This window comes from Thalassophryne amazonica, chromosome 1 (assembly GCF_902500255.1).
Source record: "Thalassophryne amazonica chromosome 1, fThaAma1.1, whole genome shotgun sequence".
Lineage (NCBI taxonomy): Eukaryota > Metazoa > Chordata > Actinopteri > Batrachoidiformes > Batrachoididae > Thalassophryne > Thalassophryne amazonica.
The window spans coordinates 5,450,826-5,469,005 of record NC_047103.1 but is presented as its reverse complement, the minus strand read 5'-3'; the positions used below and the strand labels follow the sequence as shown (position 1 = coordinate 5,469,005).

General features: G+C 41.2%; 1 protein-coding gene across 1 annotated transcript in view; it reads right to left on the bottom strand.

Moving 5' to 3' along the window:
* pld1b (phospholipase D1b) overlaps positions 1-18,180 on the bottom strand; it is a 132,605-nt gene that overhangs the window by 39,014 nt on the left and 75,411 nt on the right. Inside the window, 8 exon segments of the mRNA XM_034188094.1 lie at positions 5,552-5,704; positions 7,350-7,442; positions 7,678-7,736; positions 9,221-9,286; positions 9,396-9,504; positions 11,494-11,630; positions 13,025-13,185; positions 13,269-13,436. Of these exon segments, the coding sequence (XP_034043985.1) occupies positions 5,552-5,704; positions 7,350-7,442; positions 7,678-7,736; positions 9,221-9,286; positions 9,396-9,504; positions 11,494-11,630; positions 13,025-13,185; positions 13,269-13,404 (914 nt within the window). The 5' untranslated portion in view covers positions 13,405-13,436.

Sequence of the window (18,180 nt, the reverse complement as noted above, 5' to 3'; positions counted from 1 at the left end):
GCTCTCCAAGGTGTGATCACTCCTTTTTAGATGCAGACTAACGAGCAGATCTGATTTCATGCAGGTGTTAGTTTTGGGGATGAAAATTTACAGGGTGATTCCATAATTTGTTCCTCAGAATTGAGTGATTCCATATTTTTTCCCTCTGCTTGGTCTAAAAAAGTAACCGTTACTGACTGCCACAATTTTTTTTCCTGATTTCTTATAGTGTTTCTTAAAGCCAGAAAGTTGCCATTTAAAATGACTTTAGTTTTGTGTCATGTCTGTGATCTGCTTTTTTTCTACAAAATTAAACAACTGAATGAACATCTTCTGAGGCCGGTGATTCCATAATTTTTGCCAGGGGTTGTAGAAGACAACAACTGTTATGATTATTTATTAGAAAGTGGAAGAAACACAAGATGACTGTCAATCTCCCTCGGTCTGGGATTCCATGCAAGATCTCACTTTGTGGGGTAAGGATGATTCTGAGAAAGCCCAGAACTACAAAGGTTGTTCTTCAGCTGGTTCAGAACGCTGCCGCCAGACCTCTGACACGTAGCAGAAGGTCTGAACATATCACACCCATTTTGGCATCTTTGCACTGGCTCCCTGTCTCTGTGAGAGCAGATTTTAAGGTTTTGTTATTGACTTATAAGGTTGTTCATGGACTGGCGCCATCTTATCTGGCTGATCTGGTGGAACTCTACGTGCCGGCCCGGGCTTTGCGGTTGCAGGATGCGGGACTTCTCTGTGTTCCCAGGGTAAAGAAGAAGTCAGCAGGTCAAAGAGCCTTTACGTATCGTGCACCCAACCTGTGGAAGTCTTCCTGCGACCGTGAGGCAGTCTGAGTCCGTGGACATTTTTAAGTCAAGACTCAAAACCTATTTTTATTCTCTTTCTTATGAAGTTTTTATTTTTATTTGTTTTATTCTTTTACTTCTGTATTTATTTATTTATTTATGTATTTTTTTTATTCATTTTTAATTATTTATTCAATTTTATGTTGACTTGTTTTATGTAAGGCGCCTTGAGACGGCTTCTGCTATGATTTGGCGCATTATAAGCTAATTAAATTAAAGGAGGACCTGGTCAATGACCTGAAGAGAGCTGGGACCACAGTCTTCTTCTTCTTTGTCTTTCGGCTGTTCCCGTTAGGGGTCGCCACAGCAGATCAATCGTTTCCATCTCACCCTGTCCTCTGTATCTTCCTCTGTCACACCAACCACCTGCATGTCCTCTCTCAGCACATCCAGTCACAAAGATTAAATCAAATCAAATCAATTTTATTTATATAGCGCCAAATCACAACAAACAGTTGCCCCAAGGCGCTTTATATTGTAAGGCAAAGCCATACAACAATAACAGAAAAACCCCAACGGTCAAAACGACCCCCTGTGAGTAAGCACTTGGCAACAGTGGGAAGGAAAAACTCCCTTTTAACAGGAAGAAACCTCCAGCAGAACCAGGCTCAGGGAGGGGCAGTCTTCTGCTGGGACTGGTTGGGGCTGAGGGAGAGAACCAGGAAAAAGACATGCTGTGAAGGGCAGCAGAGATCAGTCACTAATGATTAAATGCAGAGTGGTGCATACAGAGCAAAAAGAGAAAGAAACACTCAGTGCATCATGGGAACCCCCCAGCAGTCTAAGTCTATAGCAGCATAACTAAGGGATGGTTCAGGGTCACCTGATCCAGCCCTAACTATAAGCTTTAGCAAAAAGGAAAGTTTTAAGCCTAATCTTAAAAGTAGAGAGGGTGTCTGTCTCCCTGATCTGAATTGGGAGCTGGTTCCACAGGAGAGGAGCCTGAAAGCTGAAGGCTCTGCCTCCCATTCTACTCTTACAAACCCTAGGAACTACAAGTAAGCCTGCAGTCTGAGAGCGAAGCGCTCTGTTGGGGTGATATGGTACTATGAGGTCCCTAAGATAAGATGGGACCTGATTATTCAAAACCTTATAAGTAAGAAGAAGAATTTTAAATTCTATTCTAGAATTAACAGGAAGCCAATGAAGAGAGGCCAATATGGGTGAGATATGCTCTCTCCTTCTAGTCCCTGTCAGTACTCTAGCTGCAGCATTTTTAATTAACTGAAGGCTTTTCAGGGAACTTTTAGGACAACCTGATAATAATGAATTACAATAGTCCAGTCTAGAGGAAATAAATGCATGAATTAGTTTTTCAGCATCACTCTGAGACAAGACCTTTCTAATTTTAGAGATATTGCGCAAATGCAAAAAAGCAGTCCTACATATTTGTTTAATATGCGCATTGAATGACATATCCTGATCAAAAATGACTCCAAGATTTCTCACAGTATTACTAGAGGTCAGGGTAATGCCATCCAGAGTAAGGATCTGGTTAGACACCATGTTTCTAAGATTTGTGGGGCCAAGTACAATAACTTCAGTTTTATCTGAGTTTAAAAGCAGGAAATTAGAGGTCATCCATGTCTTTATGTCTGTAAGACAATCCTGCAGTTTAGCTAATTGGTGTGTGTCCTCTGGCTTCATGGATAGATAAAGCTGGGTATCATCTGCGTAACAATGAAAATTTAAGCAATGCCGTCTAATAATACTGCCTAAGGGAAACATGTATTAAGTGAATAAAATTGGTCCTAGCACAGAACCTTGTGGAACTCCATAATTAACCTTAGTCTGTGAAGAAGACTCCCCATTTACATGAACAAATTGTAATCTATTAGATAAATATGATTCAAACCACCGCAGCGCAGTGCCTTTAATACCATGCTCTAATCTCTGTAATAAAATTTTATGGTCAACAGTATCAAAAGCAGCACTGAGGTCTAACAGAACAAGCACAGAGATGAGTCCATTGTCTGAGGCCATAAGAAGATCATTTGTAACCTTCACTAATGCTGTTTCTGTACTATGATGAATTCTAAAACCTGACTGAAACTCTTCAAATAGACCATTACTCTGCAGATGATCAGTTAGCTGTTTTACAACTACCCTTTCAAGAATTTTTGAGAGAAAAGGAAGGTTGGAGATTGGCCTATAATTAGCTAAGATAGCTGGATCAAGTGATGGCTTTTTAAGTAATAGTTTAATTACTGCCACCTTAAAAGCCTGTGGTACATAGCCAACTAATAAAGATAGATTGATCATATTTAAGATCGAAGCATTAATTAATGGTAGGGCTTCCTTGAGCAGCCTGGTAGGAATGGGGTCTAATAGACATGTTGATGGTTTGGATGAAGTAACTAATGAAAATAACTCAGAACAATCGGAGAGAAAGAGTCTAACCAAATACCGGCATCACTGAAAGCAGCCAAAGATAACGATACGTCTTTGGGATGGTTATGAGTAATTTTTTCTCTAATAGCTAAAATTTTATTAGCAAAGAAAGGAATACTCGGCTCAATAGAGCTCTGACACTGTCAGCCTGGCTACAGTGCTGAAAAGAAACCTGGGGTTCTTATTTTCTTCAATTAGTGATGAGTAGTAAGATGTCCTAGCTTTACGGAGGGCTTTTTTTATAGAGCAACAGACTCTTTTTCCAGGCTAAGTGAAGATCTTCTAAATTAGTGAGACGCCATTTCCTCTCCAACTTACGGGTTATCTGCTTTAAGCTGCGAGTTTGTGAGTTATACCACTGAGTCAGGCACTTCTGATTTAAAGCTCTCTTTTTCAAAGGAGCTACAGCATCCAAAGATTACATTAGTAACACATGATGCTGTCATGGTTTAAAATCCTGCAGGGCAGCAAGGTCCCCCTGCTCAAGCCAGCACATGTCCAGGCCCATTTGAAGTTCACCAGTGACCATCTGGATGATCCAGAGGAGGCATGGGAGAAGGTCATGTGGTCAGATGAGACCAGAATAGAGCTTTTTGGAATCAACTCCACTTATGTTTAGAGGATGAGAACAACCCCAAGAAAACCATCCCAACCGTGAAGCATGGGGGTGGAATCATCATACTCTGGGTGTGCTCTTCTGCAAAGGGGACAGGACGACTGCACCGTATTGAAGGGAGGATGGATACCAAAGTAAGGATGGTATTGCGAGATTTTGGCAAACAACCTCCTTCCCTCAGTAAGAGCATTGAAGATGGGTCATGGCTGGGTCTTCAGCATGACAATGACCCTAAACACACAGCCAGGGCAACTAAGGAGGGGCTCCGTAAGAAGCATTTCAAAGTCCTGGAGTGGCCTGGCCAGTCTCCAAACCTGAACTCAATAGAAAATCTTTGGAGGGAGCTGAAACTCCAAAGCTGAAAGATCTAGAGAAGATCTGTGTGGAGGAGTGGACCAAAATCCCTATTTTAGTGTGTGCAAACCTGGTGAAAAACTACATGAAGCGTCTGACCTCTGTAATGGCAGACAAATGTTTCTGTACCAATTGTTAAGCTCTGTTTTTCTAGGGGGTCAAATACTTATTTTATGCAATAAAATGCAAATAAATTATTTAAAAATCATATAATGTGATTTTCTTTAGATTCTGTTTCTCACAGTTGAAGTGTACCTACGATTAAAATTACAGACCTCTCCAATCTTTGTAGGTGGGAAAACCTGCAAAACTGACAAGGGGTCAAATACTTATTTTCACCACTGTAATGTACTAATTAAATACATTTTGCTTCTTGTTGCATGAAGAAGTTGTACTAAGAAAAAATAAATTAATTTTTTTTCCCTTCTGCATGATGCATTTTTGGATACATGTGACCCCACTGAGATATATAATCTGGAAAATATGGCCAGTGGTTTCTGAAACTGTCTTAGCACAGGTCAGTCATTCCAGTAAAGATGAGATTCCAACCAGGTGTTAAATTGTGTTTATCAAGAAACTGAATCCCCCCAAAAGGTGACTGCATCTTTATTGGAGCTGTACTCGCCCGACATGTGTGCCATATCTCTTAGCATCATCTTACTCGTGGGTACTGTTACCTAGTAACCGAAAACCGCAGCTTTTATATCTTTATTTATTCTGGGAAGAGTTCGTGTGGACTTCAGGTCAATCAAGCAATCAAGATTTATTTCTAAAGTCCTTTACAGCAGCCAGACGGTGTCCAAAGTGTTTAATAGCAAAACCAAAAATCAAGAATTCACAAAAATAAAACAAACAACAGAGTTAAAACGGAACATAAATACAAAACATGTCACAGCGCCACCAGGTGTTAAAAACCAGCTTAATTAAGTCTTGAGGTTTGATTTAAGAAGTGTTGGGTCAGAAACGGCATGTAAATCAGGAGGTCACTTGTTCCACAGTCTGGGTTCAGCTGCCACAAAAACACAACTATCCCAGAGTTTGTATTTTGACCTCAGAACATTGAAGTAGAGCCAACCAGATGTCTGCATCACTTTTGGGGTCGGGGTGCTTCCTCTCGCAGCAGATTCTAAAGTGAGCTAAGGCCAACGTATCGTTCTGATGAAATTCAAAAGCAGAGTTTTGAAATGAAACTTTAAATTTTGTATCAAAGTATGACCATAATAACTTTAATTTGAGGCGATTTGTGTATGTGATGTCACTACTTACAGGTGACCGTCGATACCAAAACATCCATTAAACAGAAGAAACTATGAGTCAAAAACAAACACTTTTAAAGAGGACATCAGACCTGGACAGATTATCGATCCGGACGCCGTGTTTGGTCTCCGTGTCTCTGGAATCCATCTTGATACTGAACTCTTTGTCCGCCAGCATCACGAAGGAGATCGCACCCGAGTCCGGCTTCATGTACAGCAGGAACGAGTCCTTCACCACCAGCCAACTACACACACACACACACACACACACACACACAGAGTTTTGCTCACTTTAAAAACGGCATCATGTTGATGACAGACTCAATGACCATTACTGTGATCCTAAACAAACAAACAAACAATTATCTCTAAAAATTAATTATCTTTATTAATTATCATCACCACAAAAAAAATTTTTTACCTTTCAAGGAACTTGCTGGAAAACTTTATGAAAATTATTTTCAACAGTAAGATAAAAAAAAAAAATTACATCAAATACACTGACTGCATTAGCAGTTATGCTAACAGAGCTAATCACAATCAATTATCTGACAAAACTACATTAAATTACTTAGGAAAAGCATTAAATGTGTAGCATTCTAACAGTACCTGATGAATATATATTAGCAAAATACTTTAACTCAGAAACTACCTGAACAAGCTCATGTTTAAACCAACTACTACATGTTAGCTAGCCAAGCTAGCTGATCTAACAAGCCACTTTTCAGGAACATCCCACGAGTCCGAAGGTTCAGGTCAATAAATGAATATATTTTGATGTCAGGTTTCAGTCGGCTGCACTATGAGCTGTACACTTACATATGCTTTTTTTTTTCAATTAAAAAGATGTTTCTTTCATCTGTGATGTGAGAGTGAATGTTACTTTAAGTAAAAAAAAACAAACAAAAAAAAAACAAAAAACACGCCACTTTGTTTTTTGGTTATAAAGATGCACCGTACAATGTAAATGTCAATATTCTGTAATTAAGACTTTGGCAGCTAATTGAAACAGCAATTATCTAACCTTCACAGGTGACTGTGAATTGAAGTGATGTTTGGCTTCATTTGGAGTAAAAACACACACAGACTAGTGAACCTTCAGACTCGTGAACTCTTCCTCCATTTTTCACCTGGGTGAGGTTAGTTAGCCAGCTCAGTAATAGGATCACAAGTTAAATAGTTGGAGAAAAATAATTTTTACTGTCCACTTTTTTTTTTAGCACAACACCCTTTAAATCACAGTGGTCAACACAATTTTTCTTGCATGTAGTTTTTCAACAGATTTTGGGTCATTTGGGGGCGCTGAATCCAAATCTGGCGTTAGTTTTATCCAATCACATGATGTTTTTGAGATATGAAAACATATTTCTCGTATCAAGCATTGAAGTAAAAGCTGCCGTCTCGCACACGTCTTCAGAGCCATAAACCATATTACGGCTCTTGTTCACATTTTGTGAACCTGGTTTAATAACTATGCTTTTAGTGCAGGATTAGTGGCATCAAACCCGTGAGTGAAGGAATGACTTTTGCGTAATCCATCAATACGCAACATGTAGACTGCAAAAAAAACCCTGATGGAACAGAAGAAATCTGAGCTCAGATTCAGATTCAACACCTCAAAATGACCTGAAATCAGTTCTCAAAGTTGATGCAAGAATTTATTTTTTTTGACTAATGTTATACAAACCTGTTTTAAATGAACAGTTTTTAACTTTGCCAGAACACGTGCTAGCAAGCCTTATTTTAGCCACAACTACTTCAGTCTGTAAATTTTTTTTTTTAGCAAAATCAAAATGGATTATTAATGAAAATAAGCCTGAATTCATGAATATTTAGAAGTCAAGAAAAATCCACTGACTGTAATGAATTAGCCAAATGCTGCTTACTGACCGTTTGGACCAGAGGTAGCACATCCTTCTGCGTCCGCAGCAGTTCAAGCCGGGGATTCGATGGCCACCAGATCGTTTCAGCACCATTCCTTCCCTTTAAAAGACGACAAACACAAAGTCACAACAACAATAACTAGAATTCTAAGAAACAGTCGACAATATTTAATTAATGCATTAGAAAATTCTTTGCTTTACCAGTGAAAGGTTTTAATTCTTTAAAATATGCTCAATCAGTTTACAGTTTAAAATATTACTCAAACCAGCTTCTGTTTGCTTGTTAAAGAATGAAAAAGTGTGAAGTTAAGAATTCATTTTGAGCGTGTCCTTACAGGCCTTTTGGTCCCAGGTCGTGGATAAACGAGAGCTGGCTGACGTCAATGAACTCCATCTGAAAGAGAGACAAACATTCAGAATTTCTCCAGTATTCGCGCTATTGATGTTTCAAATCCCGCCAAACCTCAGAGAGGTCGCCGCGCTGCGAGATCTCAGTAACATTGAGAACTGCATTGAGACGCTCTGATCATGCTGCACTTTAACCGCTGCACACAGACAACACAATTAACATCGCAACATAAAACTATTTTTATATTGTGCCTAAAACTCTCGTGAATATATTCTCTGGGTTTACAGACGTTGTTATTGCGTTTATTTTATGTAAACATGTGAGAATCACAGTTTGTCTCTCCGTTATTTTCAATGGGAGCTGCTGTGAGCTACAATCGCTTCCTGTTCATGTCGTTCTGGGGGAAAGTGAAGTTTGCACTTTAACATCTTATTGGTCTTTTCAACACTGTTTGTCCTCTTTGTTCCAGACTAATATATATAATATGTCTGAAATTCAGTTTGTGTTTATTAAATTCCATGCATATTAAACGTAGCAGACACGGATTATTTGTTATAATTGTTTTAGCAAGATTTAAGGGTATCATGCAGCAGTCTCTTATTAACGTGACGAAAAGCATAAAAAAAATTACATTTTTGTAGTATAATATTCATTTACAATTGTCATCATGTGGATTCTCTATGTTGTTTTGACTGCAGTGACTCTCTGGCGCGCAAGGGATTATGGGATACATCAACAGGGTGAATGGGAACACTGCTGTAAAAATCCAGCTGCTGAGAGTCAATTTCCTTGGAACAAGCAGCATTCCTGCAGAATATATTTACTTTGTTCAATGTCCATAAAAACTAACCACCACCTCCGTCTTTAAAGAACTCATGAAATCTTGGCTCAAGTCTCTTACTTTCTGCCTCAATTTCTTCCATATTTTAAAAATCTATAAATTTCTCTACTGTGAAGTTGTGGCTGGTGGACCAACAGGAAAACATACACAGTCCCTCCAATTACAGCCACTGAAGCTCATTCAGGGTGGTCATGAAGGTTTTGGTGGCTTCCCTCACCGCCTTGCTCTTATCAGATATAATATATGGTCTTCACATTTCTTCATGATTGAATAAAATAAATTGACATAATTGAAATATGCAAACTGATATTACTGTAACAATCCTCAATAATAATATTTATGTGAATGTTTAGAATGTTATTTTTTAAAGCTGGTGAATAGTTATGTAGCATTTTATAGTTTTATTTAATCTAGATCAAGAGCAAAGATTTACTTTCATTTTAAAATTAAAGAATGTGATTTTTCTCAACTATTATCATTTCAGGGTTTTTGTTTTATGTAAGAGCCTGGGGGCATTAAAAAAAAAAACAAACAAAAAAAACACACAACAACATCAACCTTGTCCATGGACAAGTCGCCGTCCCCTGCCTGACTTCATACTGTCTGTTTTGACAGTTAAGCTGCCGTTGCCCTGGTAACGACTAAAACCCCCATTGTTTTGCACAAAGTTTCTAAAAATGCATCTTACCGTCGCGTGGTAGTTCCTGTACAGCGGCATCTTGAGCAGCCTATTCAAGTAATCTTCCAGTTGTTTCTGAAACACAAACATCACATCAGCTTGTCGGAACCTTCAAAGTAAAGGACCAGTTTGTGGCTCAGCGGGTGATTGACTGACAGCTGAGTGATTGACAGCTGATGCGCACCTTCCGACTGGACATAATATCAGCCCTGACCAGCTCATCGTTGCCTCCTCTGGGGAGGTCTGGCATCTGTCTTCCCTCACTCATCTCACTGTGTCTCCTCACCGAGTGACTGCAAAGACAAAAGGTGCAGGTTCAAATCCCGTCATTAGCAATTCAACTAAGCAACTGCGTTTGGAAAAATTTAACTACATATTGAAGCAACAGAAAGTGAAACATTCTGGAAGAGAAATGACCAAACACCAAATGTAACTCCTTACAAACACCTGGACTTTCCTTTTAGTGACATTAACCACGTCAGTGTTCAAGTGTTGCTCTACAGTTGGTTTGTAACACCTATTTGTCACATGCGCTGTAAACATTTTGAGGTTCAGGAGTCCCAGACATGAAAAACAGATTTTTTTTAGCCAATTCAGCCAGTGATTAAAAGTAACTTATCTGCTAGCCAGTTACAACAGGACAATATTCTGGTCTCACAAAGCATTGTGACCTACAGCAGAGGTTCTCAAACCAGTTTTCAAGTCCCGAGTCAAGTGTCTCCTATTAACTCATTCAGGATCTACTGGCACACAAGATCCAGATTATGAAAATAAACCACCAAAAAGCTGTTGGTTCAGATGGTAAGTCTGTGCAATTATGTGTGTGTGTAACATGATTAACTCAACTATGTAGTTTACGGGCGGGGCTGTCAGCTGACCGCCAGTAAGCTGCATGCACCAGTTATAGTATAAAAAAGTTATTGGTTCAGATGGCAAGTCCAGGCGTAGTTTTACATTAGGACTCTATTTCTATATTTGTAATGAGTCCAACTCAATGTGTAGTTTACAGCAAGCGCTGTCAGCTGACCGCCAGTAAGCTACAAGCAACAGTTTGGGGGGGGGGGGATCCTCCACAGAAGAAATAAGGATGATAGTCGGTGTAAGTATACACACACACACACACACACACACACACACACCCCAATAGTTCAGCAAAGCAAACTCAACACACTTGAAATTCGTTTAGTGAGAAGCAGGCATAATTCTTGATTAGCTTGAGTCCTGACCAGCTGTGATTAAAGGCTGCGGCCGAGTTTAACTAGATAAATGCTTTTTAAACTGAGTTTTCCCCAAGAGGCAACCTTTGATGGTTTCACCTGAAGTCCAGCAGAAGAAAAAAAGTTGCAGTTCCGACAGACCACTCGAGGCTGGCCCCAAAACAGAGCACATTTCCAGAGGAGTCTAGGTTAAAATGTCTAACTTTAAAGCAGAAATAAACATGTTTACAGCCTGGTACAAAAAACGGTTTTGGTCTCTATAGATAGTTTCCTCCTCCATGACAACTGTACGGGGGAATTTTTTCTAACTTCTCAGTTTAAAGCATTTTAAGGCATAAAGTTCTATATAATTGGAGGTGGGGTTCCTTTGAGTGACAGCAGTTCAGCCGAGTGTCTCCGCCTCCTGTAGAGCCTTTATCAGCGTCTGATCCGTGTGTCCATTTAATGCACAGTTACTGAGAAAATAAGCGGCTAATAACTTTTAATGTCCACAACAAAGTAAATCACCACACAGTCCCCAAAAATAAGATTTAATAAAGACACGATTTGAGGTTAGCCTGTTAGCTTAGCTGAGAGGGGTATGTCAAGGCTTCTTTGGTCACACACCAAGTCACCCATGCTCCACCCCTTTATGCATTAATGACTTCACTGTGAAACCTAGGGGTGACGTCACGCAGCCTTTGTCCAGGATAAACACAGTCCATTAGGCTCTACAGCTCAATAAAAGGACATTTAAATATCTAAGGTAAGTATTTAGTGCACGCTTTCAGTTCTTCAGCAGTTTTTGGGGTGTTTTCTGCATCTTTGACCTTTGATTTTAAAAAGTGGTAATGTTCACTTTATTATGTTTTGTGAACAGATGCAATGTTATTTGCAAAACTTCATGCTGTGTACCCAGTTGGTGGAACCATGTTGCTGGATGGGTGGAAGGAGCAAACACAGTTGTCCCACTTGGAGGAGTTTCCTCAATGAGACCTAAAACTAAACTAGTCTAGAAGACCAGGTTTAAGTTGGAGTTGCATTCAGGTTGTTGTTCAGTGAGGTGAGACGCTTATCGGAGTTCACCTGCGCAGCGGCAGCTTCCTGAAGGTTTTGTAGGTCCTCAGTTCTTTGTGGAGGTCCATGAAGTGTTTCTCCTTCCTCCTGATCAGCCACGTGAACTCCCCGTGTTTCATCTTGATCTTAAACACCGCCGGCATCGACTGAACACACAAAACAAATACTCTCAAGTTACTTTGGTATCCAACACATTTTCATAATGACCCAAAAAACAAACAAGCAATCCACTGGATAAATCACAACTATGAAGAAACCTGTAGATATTGACTTATTTCTGTGGTGACATTCATGTCTCTGGGTCCTTAGCCTTTGAGGTCAAGAGATTCCTGGAAGATCTCATGGAGTCATGAGGGCAAAGGTGTTTTGCCAAGTCTTTAGGGTCCTCGTGTCTTCCTGTCTGACTGTCTGGTTTTCAGACTTGGACTCTAACCAGTGACATGAGGTGAGGACTGGATGTCTTTGATCCCAGGTCTCTGTGGAGGATCTTTGGTCCTGCTGGAATGAGTATGTGTCCAATGAACGGTTTACTAGTGAGACTCACATGAGGAGGATCCTGACACTGTGAGGGAACATCAGACACCACATTTAGTCCATGGGGGAGTTTCTCTGGACATGATGCCAGGACACAGGGTGTCTCAGCATGGAGGACACTAGTGACTGAGAAGGTCAAGGACACGCCCACATTCACTTGAGCTGGTTGTCTGCAAGAGTAGTTGCCATTCAGGATCCAAGATGGTTCCATGGTGTGGGTGGATGCAGTGATGCACACCACCAGCACACGCTCCCAGACCTGACCTGATAGTGTGGCAATCCATCGGTGGTGAGGGATGATTGATTTTTGGTCGACTGCCGGACAGGATATCTACATCCAGGTGTGGATCTACAGACACCTGTGTGGGTTTGTTTAATGTAGGAATGTCATTGCACATCAACAAATACCGTCTTTGACAGATCCTCAGCCTGGTCCTACTGCAGGGAAATCCCAGAGGATCAGGGTCTGAGGACCTGCAGCAGCCTTCAAACAGCGAGTGACAAAACGGCACCTCCTCTGCCTGATCCACCGGTGAGGACTTCTTGTTCCAACAGAGTCCCATTAGTCATCTTGTGCTCAGGGTTCCTGTTGGGCCTTCATGGTTACTGTAGTGACCACAGGGACACGCAAGATCCCCGCCGCTTTTCACCCCAACAGGAAACTAGACCTGATACTCCTGAGAAGATGTGAAATTAGATGCAGAACAACAGAGAAGTCAACCAGGACGAGTAACTCTTTGACGCAGACGTGACGTTAATTCAGATTTGGGCCGAGACATCGTGAAAGTCAGCCGAGGTTTGGGGCCCGCTGCAGGAGCTCCTGGGTTTTAGGCAAAGTTAGACCCATTTTAAGCCGTATTTTGGCAGCCAAGCGGACGCTTTATAAGAAGTCAGGAATACATCATCCAGATCATCCTTAAAAATTCTCACGTCTGCAACTGAGACATGAAAGCAGCAAAAACCTGCTCACAAAAACAGCAGTCCAGGGGTGTATGGGTCCACATACCTTGTTGACGCTCCGCTGGCCAGTGGAGCTGAAGCGGTCCTGGGCAGTGAATCGCTCCATCTCCAGGATTTTGGCAGTGATGGGCATCGACAAAAAGACTTTGGCATCCGAGTCCTTGAATCCCACCGTGTTGTAAACGACAGAGAAAGGCAAATACTGCTCTGCAGAGGAAGATCAGCAGACATAAGAAGACAAACGTGCACAAAGGACCTACAGACGAACGTGTGCGAACGTAGAGACGCACCTGAGGTGTTACCATCTGTAATGTACTCGCCGTCACTCAGGTCGAGCTCACGAGTGTCCAGCCTGCCCATGATCCCCGTCATATCGTTGGCCACCAGCTGCAGGGTGCTGGAGGTCGGCTCCGACTGCCCCAACATGGCTAACACTCAGTCCGGAGCCCAGGGCTCACCTGGAGAGACCAGAGAGTCAAACAGAAAACAGTGTGGTGTTAGCAAACAACATCTTATATAAAGCATAGAAATGAGTAAGACAGTAAAAACAGAATCTGAGCGGCACCGCGTGTGTCAGAATATACAGAGATGTGGAGAGCAGATATTTGGCTGCTCTCGAGGCTCTTTGTGACTGGGCTCAGATCTGGACAGAATCCACTTTTGCAATAAACGTCAAACTAAAAAGACTGAAGACAAAAGAACTGCACCAGCTGCCAAAACCAAACACCTCATCTGTCTCTCCTCTTCCTCCAAATCTTCTGCCACCTTCTTACTGCTTTAAGAACCTTCTTCCCCATTTTATCTACAGACCTCATCAGGAAAGAAGGAATAAATAAAACCCACAGATACCAAATACAAGTCAGACAAAAAGGTCATTTGGACAATGTCCACGTGTCCATCCTTTGACTCGTCTACAGAAAACTGAGCTTAGAGACACTTCGGCACTCAGGACTCAAACCCACTAGAGATTTGATTAAAGAATGACCCGCTGCACCAGCTGAGCCACAGTCCTGTTCTTGCTCCATATGGAAACAAATCTGATGCAAATCCTTGATTCTGTGATAACGTGCGCCACGCCGTCACAGTTCCACTCATTTGGTTAAACCCAAAGTGATAAAAATCAGGTTCACAGTCTAGGAGCTCCAGAGCCAAAGATCAACACCACCACCAGACACTCGTTTGAGAGGGGACAGCGTTTGAGGCACAGAATAACCAGGGTTCGATCCCATGACGTGCGCACCACACACACACACACACACACACACACACACACACACACACACACTGAACAGACAGTAACATGAAAAACCTGCTGCAGAATTCAAATTCTTTGCATTTTGTGTTCACAGAGTCAGTGAAACAAGAAGAAGGCGTAAAAGTACAAGACAAACCAAAAACACCACGATATCCCACTGTGCTCAGAATTTTACTTCAATTTTGTGCACTCAGGTGGACAAACCCCAAATTCATATTCATAAAGGCAAAACTGCTAAATGGACAATACAGGTTGTTGTGCACTTTTGAAAGATGTTCTCAGTGCACCGTTAGTGAGTCAGCGGGGTTTATGTTAACGAATAATTTTACATTTTCATCTTTCCTAAATAAACTGTGTGTGTGTGTGTGTGTGTGTGTTGTGGAATGACTCAGCTTTTTAAAAACGGGCCACAAGCCAAACAAAAAGAATCCACAGCATCATCTCTGGAAAGGTTGTTATAAATATGGCACATATTCACTCCAACTCTGCACTCACATTAATTGATCACAGAGTTTACAGTCCAACGTCGCAGCATCGCGCAAATCGCAAACTCAGAAGATATTCAACAGTTCGGTGCCGTCACATATATAATATTATATAATAATATATAATACTGAATGCTTCTGTTAATGTTGAAACTCAAACTGCTGCTCTGATTTATGTGAAAACGCAACATCAAAACATCTACGTTAACCTGCACATGACAGCAGATACAATACTTCAGTGGAAAATATGTCCTCTTTTTGCTTTTGGCAAAAAAAAAAAAAAAAAAAAAAAAATTCAAGCACTTTGTCCCAATTGTTGATTCCCACAAAGAAGTCATCAAAAAATATTATGCATCAATTTCAATTTTTTTTTTCAAGTGTAAGAAATTTGCACCAACAGCTGATCAGTTCATAGAAACTAGTCAGCCTAAATAAATCCTCTGCTGGAATATGAACTGTGCCACAAACAGACAGATATGACTTGCAGTCAACTTAAAAAAAAACTCATTTACTCTCCGTATTTGTTAAGGCGCCCATTACAACAGCACGCCAAGTCTGTTAGCATGTAGCAGGCTTTAAAATAAGCTCAACAATTTGTTCCAATAGATGTCCAATAGACAACGTAGTAGAACGACGACAACTTTAGAAAATAATTTAACCAACAATTTAAAGTGATTTCATTAGATTTTTTTTTTTTAATTTTCATTTATATAGCACCAAATTATAATAAAGTTGCCTCAAGGCGCTTCCCACAAGTAAGGTCTAACCTTACTAACCCCCAGAGCAAGAACACAGGGCTGTGTGCTCGCACCAACACTCTTGGCATCTTCTTCTCACTGCTGCTGAGAAACGCCTTTAACCAGTCTGAAGATGGAGTCTACATTCACACAAGAAGTGATGGCAACCTCTTCAACCTGGCCCACCTCCGTGCAAAGACCAAGGTGTGGAAAGTTCTCATTAGAGAGATGCTGTTCGCAGATGATGCTGCCCTCTCCACACACACTGAGGAAGCCCTACAACAGCTTATCAACAGTTTCGCTTCTGCCTGTACCAAGTTTGGTCTCATCATAAGCATAAAGAAAACCAACATTATGGGTCAGGATGTCAGTAACGCCCCCCACATAACCATCAGTGACCATACCCTTGAAGTGGTTGAGAACTTCACTTACCTGGGCTCTACCATCTCTAGTAACCTCTCCCTCGACTCTGAGCTTAACACAAGGATTGGCAAAGCATCATCAGTAATGGCTAGCCTGGCAAAGAGAGTGTGGGACAACTCCATGCTGACCACCAACACCAAGATGAAAGTGTACCAAGCCTGCGTGCTGAGCACTCTTCTCTATGGCAGTGAAACATGGACCTTGCATTCCCATCAAGGATGAAAGTCTCCATAGAATTTTACTGTTTTATTGATGCAGGGAGATCATTCCACAGAACAGGGGCACAAAAAGAGAAAGCTCTGTGACCCGCAGACTTCTTATTCACCCTAGGGACACAAAGTAGTCCTGCACCCTGAGAACGCAGAGCCTGGGCCGGTACGTAAGGTTTAATTAGGTCAGTTAAGTAGGGAGGTGCCAGTCCATGAATAATCTTATAGGTTAATAGCAGAACCTTAAAATCTGATCTCGCTGGGACAGGAAGCCAGTGAAGAGACACCAAAATAGGTGTAATGTGGTCAAACTTTATGGTTTATGGTGACAGGAAAAGTGATCTGGACATAGCGACCACGGTTCTATGAAGAAACTGTACTTAAAGTACTTGTGCAGTTTTAAACTTTTATGATTGTCATCGTTGTGGCAATCCCTTGGCAGTGAGGAAGACAGTATTTCTTCTGTTTTTCTTGTTGCTTAGTAAGTCCCTTCGGCTGCTCCCTTGTTTTTGCACTCGGGGTCGCCACAGCAAATCCAAGGTGGATCTGCATGTTGAACTGGCACAGGTTTTACGCCAGATGCCCTTCCTGATGCAACTCCACATTACATGGAGAAATGTGGCAGGGGTGGGATTTGAACCCGGAACCTTCTGAACTGAAACCAAGCACATTAACCACTTGGCCACCACCCCTGCTTAATGCTGACAAATTGTACTGTATTTCTTGTCTTTCTGATGCCTGATTCTGTTTTTTCTCTCTGTTTGAGGTGCAGCTCCATCCAGAGATGGGTGTGGTGTCTGTTTCTGTAACCCTCCTGTCCTGTGCACCAGCAACATTTCCTGTATGTTCATTTTGTGAATTGTTCTGTAATTTGTGTCTGTATCATGACCCAAGCAGAGGGTCACCCCTCTGAGTCTGGTCTGCTTGAGGTTTTTTCCTCAGAGGGAGTTTTTTCTTACCACTGTCACCTGTGTTCTTGCTCTGGGGGTTGGTAAGGTTAGAACTTACTTGTGTGAAGTGCCTGAGGCAACTCTGTTGTGATTTGGTGCTATATAAATGAAATAAATCAAATGAATTGATTCCTGGATGGGATTCTACATCCAGGGTCCTTCTAGGTACAACTGTGAGTGGGTCTGTTTAATGTGGGAGTGACACTGTACACCAACAAGCATATGGTCCTTGACAGATCCTTAACCTTGTTTGATGTCTAAGAAATCCCAGATGATCGGGGTCTGAGCACCTGGTGCTGCCTTCATCCACCTTCACAGCCACTGGGTTACACGCCATCACCTCCTCCACCTGATGCACAGTTTATGATTATACAAAGCATGATGTCAAAGTGAACCTGAGCTCATATCTCCTGGAAAATTATGAAAAAGTTAGAAAGACTTTGGATGTTCTTAGACTAATATGTATCGGTGTTGAAAATTTCGTCAAAATCTGTACAGTAGTTTTGATGTAATCTTGCTAACAGGCAGACAAACAAATAAATGAATGCAGATGATTTTATTATGTCCTATAATAAAAATAATAAAATAAATGGCTGTTTGTGCCAAATTTGTGGGTTTTGGTTTGGGGAGGGGGGAGACTCAGAGGGATTCTCGCTGGGGAAGTAATTTAGTGTAGAACCGCCACTGAACAAATACTCCAGTCCAAAGAGCACGAGGGGACACTGACAGTTTAACGAGTATGAAAATGATGTTTGTCAGACGCTGTGGCGTTCACGGGCCTCACAGCTCGGTACCCGCTGAACGAGCAGCGTTCCACGATCCCTTGTTCCAGAGAAGCTCAGAACTAAAGCTAAAACTTCAGCACCTCATGATGGTTTTTAATTGCATGTGTCACCCGTTTGTAAATTTAAACTTTTACAGATTGAAAACGGTTGACAGAATTGCATTTTTTAAAATCTGAAAATAAAACAAAAAAGTTCACGTTTAAAATAAACATGCTGCAGAGCTGAGAGGTTGTAATGAATAAAAACTGTATTTTAGTGTCAGCTGGAGTCATTTTATTTTATTACTAAATGAAAAGCTTTAAAACAAACTGACCTGAGCCCACATGGGCTGAAGGACACCCATCAACACCATCATCCT